At 44.6% G+C, this 16012-nt stretch overlaps 4 protein-coding genes across 4 annotated transcripts; 3 read left to right on the top strand and 1 right to left on the bottom strand.

Annotated features, from left to right (window-relative positions):
* Window positions 1-2441: 2441 nt before the first annotated feature.
* On the top strand, window positions 2442-3646 carry GGI43DRAFT_388326 (uncharacterized protein; the record flags this gene model as incomplete). The annotated part of the gene is made up of 2 exons (XM_083204054.1): window positions 2442-2973; window positions 3027-3646. The coding sequence occupies 2 exons, from the start codon at window positions 2442-2444 to the stop codon at window positions 3644-3646; spliced, it is 1152 nt and encodes a 383-aa protein (XP_083055761.1).
* Window positions 3647-4056: 410 nt separating this feature from the next.
* GGI43DRAFT_388325 (uncharacterized protein) lies at window positions 4057-7791 on the bottom strand (the record flags this gene model as incomplete). The annotated part of the gene is made up of 5 exons (XM_083204053.1): window positions 4057-4706; window positions 4812-4905; window positions 4970-5599; window positions 5661-6283; window positions 6342-7791. 5 exons carry the CDS (start codon window positions 7789-7791, stop codon window positions 4057-4059), a joined length of 3447 nt encoding a protein of 1148 aa, XP_083055760.1.
* Window positions 7792-7984: 193 nt separating this feature from the next.
* Window positions 7985-9437, top strand: GGI43DRAFT_265604 (uncharacterized protein). Its single transcript, XM_083201021.1, has one exon. The coding sequence runs from the start codon at window positions 8179-8181 to the stop codon at window positions 9049-9051; it is 873 nt and encodes a 290-aa protein (XP_083055759.1). The 5' UTR covers window positions 7985-8178; the 3' UTR covers window positions 9052-9437.
* An 8-nt stretch (window positions 9438-9445) lies between these two features.
* On the top strand, window positions 9446-15744 carry GGI43DRAFT_417534 (putative ankyrin repeat protein). Its single transcript, XM_083207430.1, has 7 exons — window positions 9446-9747; window positions 9799-10024; window positions 10080-10142; window positions 10199-10264; window positions 10318-10768; window positions 10827-15073; window positions 15133-15744. The coding sequence occupies exons 1-7, from the start codon at window positions 9545-9547 to the stop codon at window positions 15448-15450; spliced, it is 5574 nt and encodes a 1857-aa protein (XP_083055758.1). The 5' UTR covers window positions 9446-9544; the 3' UTR covers window positions 15451-15744.
* Window positions 15745-16012: the final 268 nt, after the last annotated feature.

Below are 16012 nucleotides of genomic sequence, written 5' to 3'. Positions count from 1 at the left end.
TAACCTTGGTATATTTGTACTGACTGCTGGGTGTAAGAATCATCCGAGACGCATGCTTTATCTGCAGTGATTTGTGTATTTCACCTCGCATGGTGTTATAGCAGTGCCCACGAATAAAGCCATTTGTGATGCAGAGTTGCACATCGCTTTATTCGTAAATTAGATGAATTAGACGACGGTAGTTTTTTTGACAGCTGATACTAATGGAGCTATTTATAAGCTTAGAAAAAGTGAGGGAGCGGACAAGAGAAATGACATATGGTCATAAGATATACATTATACATATATACATACGTACAATGTGCTGCTTTATCTAAGGCCTGTCAAATATGAGAACAATACAGAGTAATTGACCTGCATACGATACCAATAGAGGCTGCTTCGAAGTTTATGTATGACGGACCTAATATGGTAAATATTCAAGTCGTATAGATAAATACAGACAGGGGAAAAATATTCACGGCTGACGGATTTATGTTGATGAAAGACGCATGGCGAGAAGCTCAAACTAGAGCCTAGATCCGTTCATGAAATGAATACCACGATCTTTGGATTACTCTAATAACCCCCATGTTCCCATAACGACAAGCAAAGTTGCCACCTCCCTGCCAAACTGGGCAAAGCATTTTCACACCACTCTTTGACATATGTAACTTTTGGGGAAAGGAAGACTCTCGGTGAAAATCTCAATTCTTTGTCTATGAGATTCCTCTCGTGTAAAAAAACTCCTGAAGCACCGAGCAGCTTTTTTTTTTTTCAGCTATTTGCGCGTTTCTAGCGATTAAAAGGCAAAAAAAAAAAAAAAAAAAAAAAAGAAAGAAATTATGGCATAAGCCAAATATCAGTGAGAGGTTTTGTAACGTAGCCCAAGTAGATGAGAATTATTCCCCTATTGCTCTTCTCCGTGGTAGATTTGTTTGCTCTGCCATTTTGTTCTTCAATAACGAGCGCATTCAGTTTGTAGCCCCACTCGGCTCTTTTCTATTATCAACTACACCCATTGTTCTAGTAGTTGTCAGATGGTATCATTTCTATTTCCCTAACTAGTGACAATAGTGTCTCATGACACGTATGTATAATTTGCCTCTATGTCGATTTTACCTGTATCAAGTTGTAACTTGATTACATCGTCACTTGAATGGCAACCAATAAAGGCACCCAGCCGTTTTTGCCCTTCGCGTGGATGTCTGCTTTCTCATCGATCAACAGGATGGATTAGACCAGGGGTATCCGATCATCTATCGCGTGCATTTATGCCAATCCCGTTACCCAACAGCATTTGTGTAGCAGTTACGTTGCTATGCTAGCTGTTGCAGATGAACTATATTCAATTTTGTGCATCCACTGTGTCAAAATTATCTGCTCTATTTAGATTTTTATGAATCCTAGACTCCGTGCAGCAGTTGATGGCCATAAATAATGCAATTTTTGCCCAATTTCTGGTTTGCCTCTTGCATTGGCGTCAATTACCCTGTCCAGTAGCATATTTATGATTGTCCCTACATTATGACGGTGAGCAACGTGGAATAAGAGTTTCCACTCATGCCCATCCGTTTGCTTCATATTGTGCTTGCGTGTTGCAATAGCCTTAGAATCTCTCCTCTTTGCAATTGGATAGCGGCACTTCTCACCGCTGAATCGCCCTGCTTCCTTAGCTTCACACTAGGATTTCAGCTCAACCAATACTTTTGCATCTTCGGCTACTACAACTTTAAGTAGACGCAACTTGTGCTTTGCCTCTTTCTCTAACATCAGCACGTGCTTGGAAGTAGTATATCCTTGTCTCCATATTTGGTGGCTATCTGTAGCGATGTAATCTCCCTTTAATCTTTGGCTTTAATATCAGCGCCAGATTTGAGTAATATCTTGATAACATCACTGTACCTATTTCCTATATCCCATAGCTGCGGCCTCTGGCATTCAGTAGCTCTTGCTTTGACATCGGTACAGTTTTGGGGGGCGGTCTGGCAGGAGCTTAATTCTGGTCGCCGGTGGCCTAATGCAGCGGCGTTTAGCCTTTCCCACCGCTATCATGTAAGCCGATATCTGCCTAGAATTAAGGTAGGGAGATGAGACATGCAGCTATTTAAATTGCGTGGTCTTATCTGCATATGACTAGCCCGGCGCACAGAGCCGTAAAGGTCGTTCGCCATTTGCTACATAGATACATAGAGTTATGAGTTATCATATTCACCTTGTATTTATGCCTCCGTCTGCCCAATGCTGGTGCAGGGAGATGAGACATGCTCGGCGCATAGAGCCGGTAAGAGTCGTCTACTGTAGGGACAACAAATTCTGTATCTATCAAAAAGATTGTCATGATTTACCTTGTTATGATTATAAATAATGGCATGTTACCTTTTCAAACCCTATCGTACAACTTGAGTTCAAATACCTCAGCGGCTTATCCTCCAAACATCAGCTACTCAGCAATATGAACTATGTCTAATAGTAACCGCCAACGACGCCATGTCCAGAATATCCCAACATCTCAATCAGTTACTGCTACTTGTAGTAATGATGAACTTGATAAAGCAAAAGAGGCAGTCAATTCACCAAACCTCTTCCGGCATACACCAGAACATATTCGAGAAGCGTGGAAAGATCTACGCAGATCATATGAGGATAGCAATTCTGATGACTGCCAGCCCTTTCCAATTTGGGCTTTACGCCAGTTTGAGCACGAACATATATCGAAAATAATACGTCTGGGATACTATGAGGACCTCGGACAGCTGAAATCATGGGCACCTTCCGTCCCAGAATTTTTCAAGGCTGAGCCTTGGAAATTCATTCTATTTTTTAATTCTATTGAGCAGGGAAGAGCTCGAATATTGAATGAGATTATCAAAAAGCGCGAACGTTTTACTTTTAACCGGCTATATGAGGAAGTCCGGCTTAACCGTTCAAATCGGATTAGCAGCCAAAGGAATCCAAAATATGAATTCCTACCGCGAGACTTCAAAGAATGCTGTTCGTAATTTCTTTGAAATTGTCTGATTGGCTTATACTAATGATGGTAATAGTGAAGGGAAATGAAAATCAAGACGGCAGCGATGAAGAGGGCGATGGCAACGGAGACCCTGAGAATACCAAGCGGCCTCCCATTAACAGTACTGGTTCTGACTGCTTTGACTGTCGTGAAAGTGGTCACACATACAATGAGATAGATGCCGGTGAAATGGTGACTCAAGCCACCCCGACTCCACAATCTGAACGAGTGATAAGACAAGAGTCGAGCCACAAGCGATCTCCGTCTTTGGATCACCCTTCTGGTGGCAGCAGCTTCACAAGTATTGAAAAACAACTCCTCAAGGATGAGCAGTCAATCCATCTTAGCCTTGAAGTGTTAAAGACAGCAGTAAAGACAGCAAGAGAAACTGCAGAAAATCTTGTTAAGAGGTTGGAAGAAGATAACGCGGCATATGCAGAGGAAGCGAAGCAAATTTTGCTGAGTGCGAATGAATCCTCAAAGGACATAAAATCTGCACTTGATCATATAAGTTTCAAAGTGGGAAATAACAATAAAAGGCGCAAAATTGAGCAGGATAACATGGAACGGAGGGAAAGGCTCATGTTAAAGCTTGAAAACCCTGAATTCCAGGCACTATTCAACAGTGATCCTCGGCAGTCCGAAGCTGATTAAACGAATATACACCGTCATAGGCTCTCTCCACTCTCATAATCCCTTAGAAAAGGAAGGTAGATAGAAATATCTGAGCTTTTAATAGCTTTCAGTTCGTATAGATGTATTATATTTCCAAATATGCTAGCCCTTTCATTACTTATAATCTTGCGCTCTTTATATAATGATATTTTAAGGCGTGAGGTTAGATCAAAAGCAGTTTTATCCTATTGTAGAATATAGTGGAACGCTATGTAGTATATGCCAGTGATTGTCTACTACGTATACTGTACGAATTAGCGAGTCCATTGAAAGAAAATGAGGGTGAATACATCTGTATTGGCAGAGTTGTATGCACACTATATTAGTCACATATACATATGTGTACTTTTGCAGTTATTAGACCTATGACATATGGACCTTTTGTATTATTATGTCTTGATAGAATTTGCAAGTTCGCTTCCAAATTCAACAAATCGCTTGATACACTTGATCTTCTCCTCCGAACTCGACCCTTCCCTTCTCAATGTCTCTAGTGTCTCGCTAATCTCATCGAATTTCTCCCAGACCTGGATAAACTTGTTTGGCGTAACATTGCCTAGGCGAGCAAATGCCCGTTTCATAGCATCCGGGGCAGCAATAAGATTCGCATCATTGTCACCAATCGCAATACCCACGATCGGATTTTTGTTTGGATTCATTATCTTCATGTTCATTATACTAGTCTTTATGCAGTAGATGATCATTGCAGCAAGGCCGGCCGCCAGTGCTGTGGCGACGCTTGATCCAGTCTCATACTTGAAGTCTTCTACGCGTTTTGTGAACCTTCCCGACGAAAGCACGTCAAAGGAGCTGCCGCTGACTTGGTCTCTGACAACTTCAACGCCGGGTAGGACATACGTGATACCATCTTCTGGCGTCCATTGGAAAACAGTGCCATCAGCACGTGCGGCGCCAATGCGGAAGAAGTCCTCACGCCATGGGCCACTTGGATAATCGAGCTTTGTGAATTTGCCCTCGTCAGGCGCGGAGCAGAACATCAGGGCTTTGCTATCAACAGCTTTTTTTAGAGCATCATGCACTGTAGGAAGCGCATGTAGGCGTCAGCATGACTTTATTTGAGTATCAAGCACTTTCAAGCAGACTACCACTGAGAGATATTGGAGCAAGGGCTTTTGAGACGTACATCGGTCTTTCGAACCACTCTTGTCTTTTGACATTGGGAGTGTCCAAGACATTGAGATAATGTCAGCCTTCTTATTAAGAGCGGCTAAGATGGCCTTGAAATCGAAGATTTCATGATTAGCTAAAGCTTCTTATGGAATTAGTCCAGGTGAAACGTACTTGCGCTGCGTATTCAGCATCAATATTACTTTTGCCATTGGCACTTGGATACGTTTTAAGTCGTATTGGATACACTTTGGCCATGGGGCAAGTTCGTAGTATCATACTAGCCATGACGGTGCCATGCCCTTCTGCCGACGAAAATGATGGCCTAACCTTTCCGTCGTGAAAGTCAAAACTCTTGCCTTCGAGAACCCTGTCGGAAAGAGCCGGGTCGAACATATCTACACCGTCGTCGATCAAGGCGACGATGACGTCGCTCTCTATTCTTTCTGTGGTACCTAGATTGTGCTTTGAAGAGAGAAACTCTTGAACCGTTTTCTGCCAAAAATGTGTCATTTCACCTGCAAATCTGGTAGTAGAATCCAACCACAGGTGCGAGTTGACGCCTTTGGTGATAGTTGATGTTGCAAAATGAGACGCATCACGGGATCTAGCTGTGCGTTCTACTTCCTTGCCTGAATCGATAACTTCGACCTTGACGTCGCCAAATGCTCCATCATCATCTAAAAGACTGCTTTGATCAGCAAAGGCTGTGATCCCTCGATCTCGAATAGCCTTTCTGTTGGCATTGAGTCTGATTTGGAACTTTTTGACGTTTGTACTGATCCATTGAGGACTGTCGTATTCCTATTGCCTAATTAGCTGGCGGACAGCAACAAAATCCCAATAGAGAACGCTATGTATATACCTGATCAGGAGAAGGCTTGTATATATATATTCTTTCAAGCAGGGGTAACAATGGCAAGCCTTCTGGCTCACCCCAGGCTCTTAGTACGGCATTACTGCCACTCCATTTCAAAGAGAGCTGTCTTAGCTGTTGAAGAATCGGCTGCGTGTTCTTTTGGATGTCAGTCATAAGAGCCCCTGCCCCAGCAGCCTTGCTGCCGATGTGTAATATTGTTTCTGGGTCCAAGTCAGCCTTCTTCCAGTCGAGACGTTCAATGGTAAACCTTTCAAGAGATTCTTGAATAACTTGGTCGCTGTGGACTTTCTCTCCAGAATCTCCAGAGTCATCGACAGACAAGGTAATGATGTGTCGTACACCCTTATTATACAGCCAGTCAAAGAAATACTTCATATCTTTGCGGCCGAAGACTCCAATTTGGCGCATTCCAGATTGTTCTTCAGCCTCCCGCTCGCGGTCGGCCTGACGGCCCTTGGTATAGACTTGAACTTTTGGGAAAGTCACATACTGTAGCACATTATCGAATCTGAGGCGGTCAGAGCTAGCATCGGCTCCGAAGCGTTTGAGGAACTCTTTCCATGGTATTTTTCGAGGCAGACTATCATAGTCAAAGCTAACTTGAATATCTTAAGATCCGCGCATTAGTGGTTGTTTTACGCCTACGCCTTGTTCTATTGCACTCACCTTGCATGTTACTACCATACAAGAAGGAGATAGCCATTTCAGTGCTCCTGGTTCTCATGTAGTGTAGCTTTAGGCGAAGTAGAATAGCATCCGAATTACTAGTTAAGACAGCCATGTACTCGGAAGAATCGCGCTTCTTCTGCTGGGCTTTCGCAGGGGGCCTTTCTTCCCCCTGGTCTAGTTCGGCATCCACACGCCCTGTGGCCCTCCGTTTTATAGATGTATTAGGTATTGCTTCTAGCTGACCAATGGAATTTGCCGCTGGGGTTGCCCTCAACTGTGCTGTGCTTTCATCTGGCTCACCGAGTTTGATGGACCGAGTCTGGCTCGCATCACGGCTGGCAATATCTCGCTCTTTGATACGATCAGTCCTCGCAAACAGTTCAGAATTCTTAAATTTCTCTGCCTCTTCTATTTTTTTCCTCTGGCGTTGCTTTTCACGCTCATCGTAAACATCATTCCTGGCGTTGTCGCGGCTTAGTCGATCTCCTTGATCACCAGCTAATTTACTCGATGCCACGAATTTCGATGGCCCTGTAATAATTTGTGGCCTGAGCTCTCCGAGTAGAGGTTTACTCGAAGATTTTGAAGCTTGAGATAGATTTTGTGTGCTACGCTCAAGTGACTGGCGTCTTTTCGCGAGCCACTCCTCATAAGACTTGATACTTGATGTTCTAGTCGTATGGTGCTGCCAATAGACTGAGGCGCCACTATTGTCAGATAGATCGAGAAAAGTCTTAGGAGGCCTTAAAGTATTCGACGTGGCTTTCAGATCCCGCTCAATAAATAAGCTTATGAGGTCTGCCCCGTCATCTGTACAGCGCTTGAACACCGCAGCATAATGCATGGGTGTTTTCCCAACATCATCTTGAACAGCCAACGCCTCGTCACTGGCGTTTTCGATTAGTCTCCTCTTGGTCTTTGGATCAAGCTCTGTCGCCATCATCGCAACATGCAGACATGTTTTGCCATCTTTCATCTTCTTCTTCAGCGCATCGTTGAGGGCCTGCTCATGCAAGACCTTTCCCCTCATCGCGGCACATGTAGTGATCATATAGTCTACGAGTTGATGATGAGATGCTTTGATAGCCATGAAAACGGGGTTATACTTCTCATCATTTTCATACTTGAGAAGATCTGGAAATTCCCCGACCAAGCGTCGAATAAGGAGCTTAATATCTTCCGGCTGAATACCATTGTGGGTGACCACGTCGACAAGGGTATGTAGTAGATTGCCCGCAGGTTTGTTCAAGGACTTGCCAACAATATCGACATACTTCTCGAAGAACTGGTCAACATCGTTGGTATCCACGAATTTCTTCTTTCTCTTGATGTCCTCCTTTGCTTCGATAAAGCGTTCTTTATAGTTTTCCTCTCGCTCGGGGTGTATAGACTCCGGATCATCCTCAAGGGAAAACTCGCGGAAGTCTTGTTCCAAATCTGAATCCATGTCTCCTGGGGCCAAAACTGTGCACTCTCACTGAATAATGGAAGAAGAGGTGATGAATTAGAAAAAAAGGTATTGAGACCGGGAAATAGCATACAGGGCCGACTATTCCAGATTCTACTGGACTAATGACCCCTGGCCGCATGCGAGGCCAAACACACAGTGCGAGATACAAGCGAAGGAGCGTCGCAGCTTACCATGGCTTACCCCTCACAAGGTGTATATACCAGTAACAGCGACTCTATCAAGGTAAAATTGCTTTGTAGCATGTTGGAATCAATTATTACCATGCTACAGGGCCAGAAAGGTGGTGGCATCTTCCCTGTAAGAAGGTGACCGGCAGCAACTCTTCACCCTGATCACCGATCCGAAAGCGTTCCATGAGATAAAATGTCCAACCTTGATGTCGATTTCTTTTCCAGTCGCAAAGATGGTGACGTAAAGATACCAATTGAAATGTACGAGACTGGGGGTGAAGAAGGCAGCGGCTTTCATGTCTTCAATACTGCAGTAGATCAATACCATCGTGCAGAAGTTCTTCAAAGAACTGGGGCTATTGACATCACTTGCAGTCTGGAGAAAGTTGTGCATGGCGCCATTTCTGCCGACAGCGACCGCTATGCGAGTCTGATAGTTATGCAGTGGCTCTTTCAACCCAAAGGCTCGCGTCGAATTTCTGAGGCTACCATTGAGCTCTTGTTTGAGCCTGGTTCGGCTGATGACGATATCGAGGTTGAAAAGATTTCATTCCTTGGAACATACGATTTGATGCCAACTAAACACGATGAATCGGTCACTACGGGCGTTGATGCTACTGTCGGCATCCAGCAATTCGCAAACCTCAGCTTGGGTGGCAAATGGGAGAAAACTACAACGGCAACAGTTTTGGATGCGATTAGGCTGAGTGGCGGAATGCGGGTCATTAACAATAGACCCCCAAACCGTATTGCAACATGGACTGTGTCTGAGAATCACTCGCAGCCCACGGGTATTCCATCCTTGCTAAAGACCGCTGTGCTTGTATCTAGGGAAGATCAAGAGAAGTTCTTATGCAAGCTCGCCTTTACTTGTCAGACAGATCGTAAGACGGCCGCACAAAGCCTTTTCAAAAAGATCCCCAAAGACGACCCCATCATCTTCCAGCCAAACCCTCTCGACAAGGGGACGCGTCCGAATAAAAATGTGGCATACGGCGATGATGAGTTGGGAAGTGTCGATCTTGATGAACTTGGAAAGGTTACGTTTACGACGCTCATTCCTTAGGCAGGCATATAAACTGGAAATAAGACTTTACGGGGTGTACTCTCATAGACTTTTTGGATTGTTTCCAACCATGTATATGTTAGTTATATATCAACCAACAAGCATCTCGTTTCGTTTTTGATCAGATGGTGCTTTTTCCAGAGCTGGCATTTTGACCCATATTTGGAGGCTCTTACATGTACTCTGTACATGTGTCAACCATAGAAGGCATTTATTCGCGCACAGTGCCACTGAAGAGATTGGTTTGAAGGATGCGCACTAGCACACAATCTCAACAAGGCAACCAATGAGAAGATTTTAAATCGCCCGCAGCGTCGCACGCTGCAGAAGAGTAGCCGTCACATGTATATAAAGGTGGAGGGAGCTATGTTGCGGTTTGGCCGCATGAAGTGCGCCGTACATTGCAGCATCGACACAAATATTTATTCTGGGAATGCTACAGCGTCTTGATCTCTAGTTGTAATAGGATTTCGACCTGAACTCTCCAGACAAGATGGCAGATGATGACTTGAAACTGCTGTCAATCTCTGAGGAATATGTGAATGAACAAGCAGATAGTCCCGACACTTGTACAGAAGATCTCTTTTCGCAAAACGGAGATGGTCTACCACCACTCAGAGAGTCTGATGAACGCAAGTTAGGTCTCGACATCATTCGTCCTTGGGGCTGGTCAGGCTCGTCCTATAGTGACTATGAGTATGATGGTGATTTTATGGCACCGCGGAAATAAGCTTACAGGGTTTATAGCGTGGTCACTGTTCATGGTATACGCGACGACTATAAAACTGCCTGGACAGAGGAAGATGGCACATGGTGGCTGAAAGAAAAGTTATTCAAAAACCTATCCATCAGAGAGGTGGATTATTCCTACGAGATTGATGAAGAAGCAACCATATTCCAAGTGGACGGTATTAAGCTGCACGCTGAAAGGCTCCTCACGGCATATGCTAAAGAACGTGCCAAGCTTGAAGATGTAGGCTCTGACATATATCATTCAGTGAGGACATGACTAATAGTTGGCATTCCAGACTGAGATAGACCGTCCCATCATGTGGATTTGCCATGATCTCGGAGGCACCATTGTGAAAGAGGTATTTGAAGCTTATATTTTCAATTTTTTCATGTTAGCGGCTATTAACGCAATTAGGCCCTCTGCCAAGCCGTTAACAATACTACCAAGTATGGAAAGATAGCAATATTGACAACGGCAATTGTAAGTGGGACGACGTAGATCCTCACATTGGAACGTTGCTAATTTAAGCCTAGATATTTATGGGAACGCCCCATAGGTTCCAATCCATGCAGGATTTGGAAGATCAACTCCATAATCTTCTTCTTCTCCCAGGTCCTGATATCAGGTATGGATTCCTAAGCAAAGTTAGAAACCTTGCCTCCCATGTCAACAGAATCAATCAAGACTTCTTAGCAACAAAACTCCTAGATCGTGCTGCAATTTTCAACATTTTTGTTCAAAATTGGCGTGATAGCTTGAGAAAGAGGCGTGCAGAAGGCGATGAAAGTATCCCAGAAGTTGAGGAATATGATATACCCGATCCAGTCACTCCATTCTCGCGATATACTCATTTTATTGGACAATCATTTGAAGCGGCTGGGAGAATAAGAATAAACAGGATTGATCATGCTGATCTCATTCGCGGCGATTGGGATGATCGTTGGATGTTAGAAGTGTCTGACCTTTTCAATGCAGCGGGCTGTAGTAAGTATTGATCTGTAAGAGCTTCAAAGATCCACTCTGATTCCGATTATAATCTTAGCTATCAGGGTGAATTATCGATTACTTCAGCTTCAAGCCCACGTCCTCTCCCTGGCACCTCCGACTAGAAGCCTGGATACGCCATTCGACCCGTTGCTGCCAGATTCGCCAGTTCTGAGCTGGATTTACAAGCAAGAATCATACATTGCTTTTTCTAAAGTGGGCATGGGACCACGACTTATGCACCTCTATTCCGATGGAAATTCTTCGGTGGACATTAAAGAGATTTCTCGTCTTCTCTATATTGAATATGATGCGAATTATGCGCTACTCAATCCAGGAAATTCCACCATCTATTTTGAGTTTGACCAGTGGGATTCCCGATATAATACCATATCCTCCATGCTGATTCACTTCATCAACACAATTTTATGGCGTTTCTGGGATATTTTTTTAACAGAATATTTGCAACAAGAACTAAATTTCCTAAGCGATACGCGTAGCTGGTCACCAGAGGATCTATATCATTTATATACGAAATTGAGACCACGAGGCCCCTCTAATCTCACTTTCTTTATCAGCGGCTTTGACCAGTGTCCTGAGGAACAGCGACGATGGTTTCTAGAGTGCGTTTTAGAAGAACAGAGCTATAGCGAGGCAGGATACCGACTGATTCTGTCAAGCTCGACACGGGATGGTTTGGCAGTTGAGAATTTTCCTGACGCTGCGCGAATCAACATGGGTGATTGCCCGGCCATTACCAGCTTGAACGATCAGTTATCTAAAAAACTTGGAATAAGTCTGGCGGACCTACTTGTAAAGCGCCCAATATATAGAGGGTTTCAACAAGAACTCGAGATGCTACTTCGGGGGTGTGAACATACACCATATCTGGGACATATAATTTTGAATTGGCTTGGAAATTATCCTCGTGGTAGGCCGAAATCCGAGATTGCAACTAAGATCAACGAGCTATCGCCTATGACAGCGGAGAATATCACTCATGCCATAGTATCCTCTTTGGCACCTGAACTCCGAGTCAGAGCTGAGAACGTCTTTAATTGGGTTAAGCATGCGTTGGAACCGTGGTCAACAGAATCTTTAGCAGAAGCTCTTGCGGTCTTTCGTTTCCCTGATCAGGAACCTTGTTTCGTTGACCTTGATGCAGAAGGTTTAATGAAAGAGATGGAGGTATCCTTTTGTGGAATTATTATTGTCAAGGACAACGATGTCAAGTTCAGTCACCCATCGTTTTATCTTGTATCCGAACTGGGCGTAGATGGGAGTGATGAAGAGCGGGCTGCCAAAGTCAACAGCGCCATGGCAGAAGTATGCCTACGTTATTTACAACTTAAAAATGTACAAGAGGCAATCACAGCATTCTCTGATGAAAATTTTCAAGGAAACATATGGAAGACGTCACTTGATGCAGCCGTGATTTCCCACTCCAGAGCCAGTATGGCCGAGTACGCAGTTCGATTTTGGCCACGCCACTATGAAGCAAGTGGGCTCTTTAAACCCAAACAACTTGTATTTGAATTATTTGCCAACAAGAAGGCTCGTGGCTGCTGGGAGACATTCTTGTGGCTTCTTTCCAATCCGTTCACCCGGCCGCAGCGAGGCTATATATCAACATTACCAATCTTTGCTAGGCTCGGTTTGGAGGACTTGATTGATGAAAATATCAAAGCTAAAGCTGGCCAGTTTACTTTTGACAAGGACTGTTGGTTCGCTATCACGGAAGCTGCCCAAACGGGTCGTAGTGACACCGTTCGCAAGCTATTGCAACATGTTTCAATGGATGAAGAAGAACTTCAAACAGCACTATATCTAGGGGCTGGGAATGGCAATGCAGATACTTTGAGCGCTCTTATTGATAAGATACCGAGGTTGGGAGTATTCCAATGGCCTGGGAATCTATTTCATCGAGCTAGTGCTATCGGACTTGGGGACCTCCTCACATTCATGTTACAGTCTGGTTACGACGTCAATGAAATAAGCAGCTTCTATCAAGCACCGCCATTAACTATTGCGGCATGGCGAGGATGTATTTCTTCAATGGAAATTCTCTTGAATTCGAAGCTCAAGGCAGATTTATCCATTAAAGATACGTCTGGCGAGACCCCACTTATGTCTGCAGCCCGCAATGGAAAACCACGAGTAATGGAGATTATTTTACAAGCTTTAAAAGATGGTGGAAGTATAGCGGAGAAAGGTAGTGATTATGAATTGCTGATTCAGTTAGCTGTCAACAACTATAGGCATAGGGCAGTGGATATCCTTTTAAGTGCTGGAGCCGACTTTAATACGGATGAAAAGGTTGCCACTTCTCGAAACGACCTGAAGTCGCCACTGATTCTTGCGGCCAATCTGGGCGCACTGGAATGTGCCCGGGCCTTGCTTAATTACGGAGCTGATCCGCTGGTCTCATGCGCTACTGGTACTGCATTATACGAAGCCGTTGCAAACAACAATATAGAAATCGCACGGCTGTTGCTCGAACAGGAGCAAAAGCCAGACCTGGATGCGCGCCCTCCTGGGGCGGAAATGCTATTGATGCGCGCGGTTGATACAAGAAACGCTGAGCTGGTACTGATGCTGATTGAATACGGCATTGAGGTTGAATTTGCTGATCCGAACGGCGGCGCCTTCTGTACACCACTGTCACGCGCTTGCGGAAAAGGAAATTTAGATGTTGTGAAGCTCCTCCTGCAGAACAAGGCCAACATAAATTATACAGGAGACATATCGGAATCGCCACTATTTTCTGCGATTTTAAATCGTAATATCGAAGTAGCAACATATTTGCTTCAAGACGAAAGAATTGATGTTCACTGGTCTAGGGACGATGGCGTGAACGCGCTTAATGCAGCATTCGCGAGCCCAGAGATAGTTCGAGAGCTACTCAAAAGAGGTATCTCAATAGATCACAACAGTAGCTGGGGAACTGTACTTCACATAGCAGCGGAGAATTACCCCAAAACGATCGAAGTACTTCTTGAACATGATCCCAAGCCTGATTTAGAAAGTGTTTGTGGTGAAACAGTGTGGCCCATGTCGCATATCGGATGTACTCCTCTGCAGCTTGCTTGCCTATACCAGGCGCCCGAGTGTGTTAAGCTTCTCCTAAATGCTGGTGCCAATGCAAAATTTAGGAACAAGAACGGCATGGATGCCGTTGATATCTTGCTTCAGACAAAGAACTGCTCTAAAAACGTCGAGCAGTGTCTCAGGCTGATCCTATCTGAACCTGACAAGATCGATGCAGATCATGTTGACACGAAAGGTCAGACCCGGCTGCATACGATCAAGAAGAAAACACCTGTGGAAATAATCCAGCTCCTACTTAAAGCGAAAGTCCCTCTTGACAGGCCAGATAACGACGGCTACACTCCTTTGGCTATCTCCATCAGAGAAGGCAACACGAGCGTTGCCAAGTATCTCATCGATCAGGGTGCCAGCATCAATGTATTCGGTCCCAGCTTTGGCAGTATTCTTCACCTTGCTGTGAACAGAGGCGCCGTTGGTCTTGTTAAACTGCTCATTGACTCAGGTGCGGATTACGAAGCTGTTGATCCAAAGTATGGCGCGTCATTGCTATATACAGCATTGGGAATAAGAAACAGCTCAGAGCTTCAGAGAATGGTAAAATATCTAGTGGATGAAGTCAAGGTGCCAATTAATAAGCTTGGTGGTGAGCTTGGTTATCCAATCATAAGAGCAGCGGATATAACCGATTATACGGATAGCCTCAAGATGCTAAAGTTCCTTATCCGACGCAAGGCTCAATTGGATGTTACGGATAGCCAAGGCCGCCGTGCCGTGCATTTTGCATGTGCCATGTGGTATGCTGGTGGTATCAAATTACTAGTTGAGGCGGGCGCCGAGGTTGATGTGAAAGACATGTTTGGCCGTATGCCCATTCACTTTGCGGCATCAGCATCGTCAAATAACTGCATAGAATATCTGCTGGACATGTACAAGCATGTGGACATTAATACGGCGGACTATGACGGCTGGACACCGCTTTTATGGGCGGCGCGATCTGGCAATGGTAGCACCATCACTAGACTAATCGCAGAGAACGCAGATGTATGGGCTCTAGGCGACGCTTACGGCGCGGGAGGGCAGTGGTCAGCACTGAAGCTGATGAACTTTGTAAACCGGAACAAAGCTCTGAGAGAGAAGTTGAAGCCTAAAGAGCGAACTAGGATTAACCATAAGGGTGAAAAGGAGGAGTGGAATGACTCCTTGCATAATATCAGGGCTGGAGACAGGAAGAGCGCGACCTGCAAGAGTTGTCTCGTGGTTAGTAAACCTCTCCGATAACAGACATATGGAATTCTAACGAATCTTGAAACGTATAGGACATCACAGGCATAGAATGGAAATGCGTAGATTGCTCTGACAACTTCTCGTTCTGTTTCAAATGCTACAGGCACATACCTGATATTCACGATTCGGAACATACCTTTCAGGAGATTGAGCCGTTATATGAGGGAGGATCTGCATCACCGTCTCGCAGAAGCGCAGCCAGCCATGACGGGGAGCAAGAAAATTTAGGCGATGGCGAGGCAAAGAGTGCGCCGGACACTGATCTTGAGAATAAAGAGCTAGATGCGCCTGAAAATGCTAACGAAGAAGAGTTTGATCTTGACGATTTTGACCTAGACGCAGATCACTAGGCAATAATTCTTCAGCGCGGAAACCTATATTCAGGAAGTCTGATTTAAAGAGATATACAGAGATACAAACGAGCTTCCCGGAAGTCAGGACTACTGGGAAATAGATTGTGTGCTCTTGGATATGAGATGATTTTTTACATGTAACTTTGCTGCATATGTGTACTTGGCTCTTTTCATCAATAGGTTTGTTGCGTAATACATATTGGCCCTATGTTTGACACCTGAGGTGATACTTGGTAGTTGGCGGATGAACAGCACCTGCATTGTAGTTTAACAATAAAAAAGTAGCACCGACGCCGAAGCTCCCACCTATTTTACATCTCCTATGTCTTTTCACAATGTCAACCTAGAGCCAAGCTCAACAGGGTCTTCTTTCCCCGGTGATTCTGCTAAGCCTGTTCCCTTGGCTGTGGTTTCGTAGATAGTAGATAGGGACAGTGGACATCTCGTTAATCCATTCATGCGCGTCACTAATTAGATGACGAGCTATTTGGCTACCTTAAGAGAGTCATATTTACTCTCGCCGTTTACCGGCGCTTGGTTGAATTATTTTATTTTGACA

Source organism: Trichoderma evansii (genome assembly GCF_050947405.1).
Source record: "Trichoderma evansii strain SZMC 28006 chromosome Unknown GGI43scaffold_31, whole genome shotgun sequence".
NCBI lineage: Eukaryota > Fungi > Ascomycota > Sordariomycetes > Hypocreales > Hypocreaceae > Trichoderma > Trichoderma evansii.
This window is presented reverse-complemented; position numbering and strand designations above follow the sequence as displayed.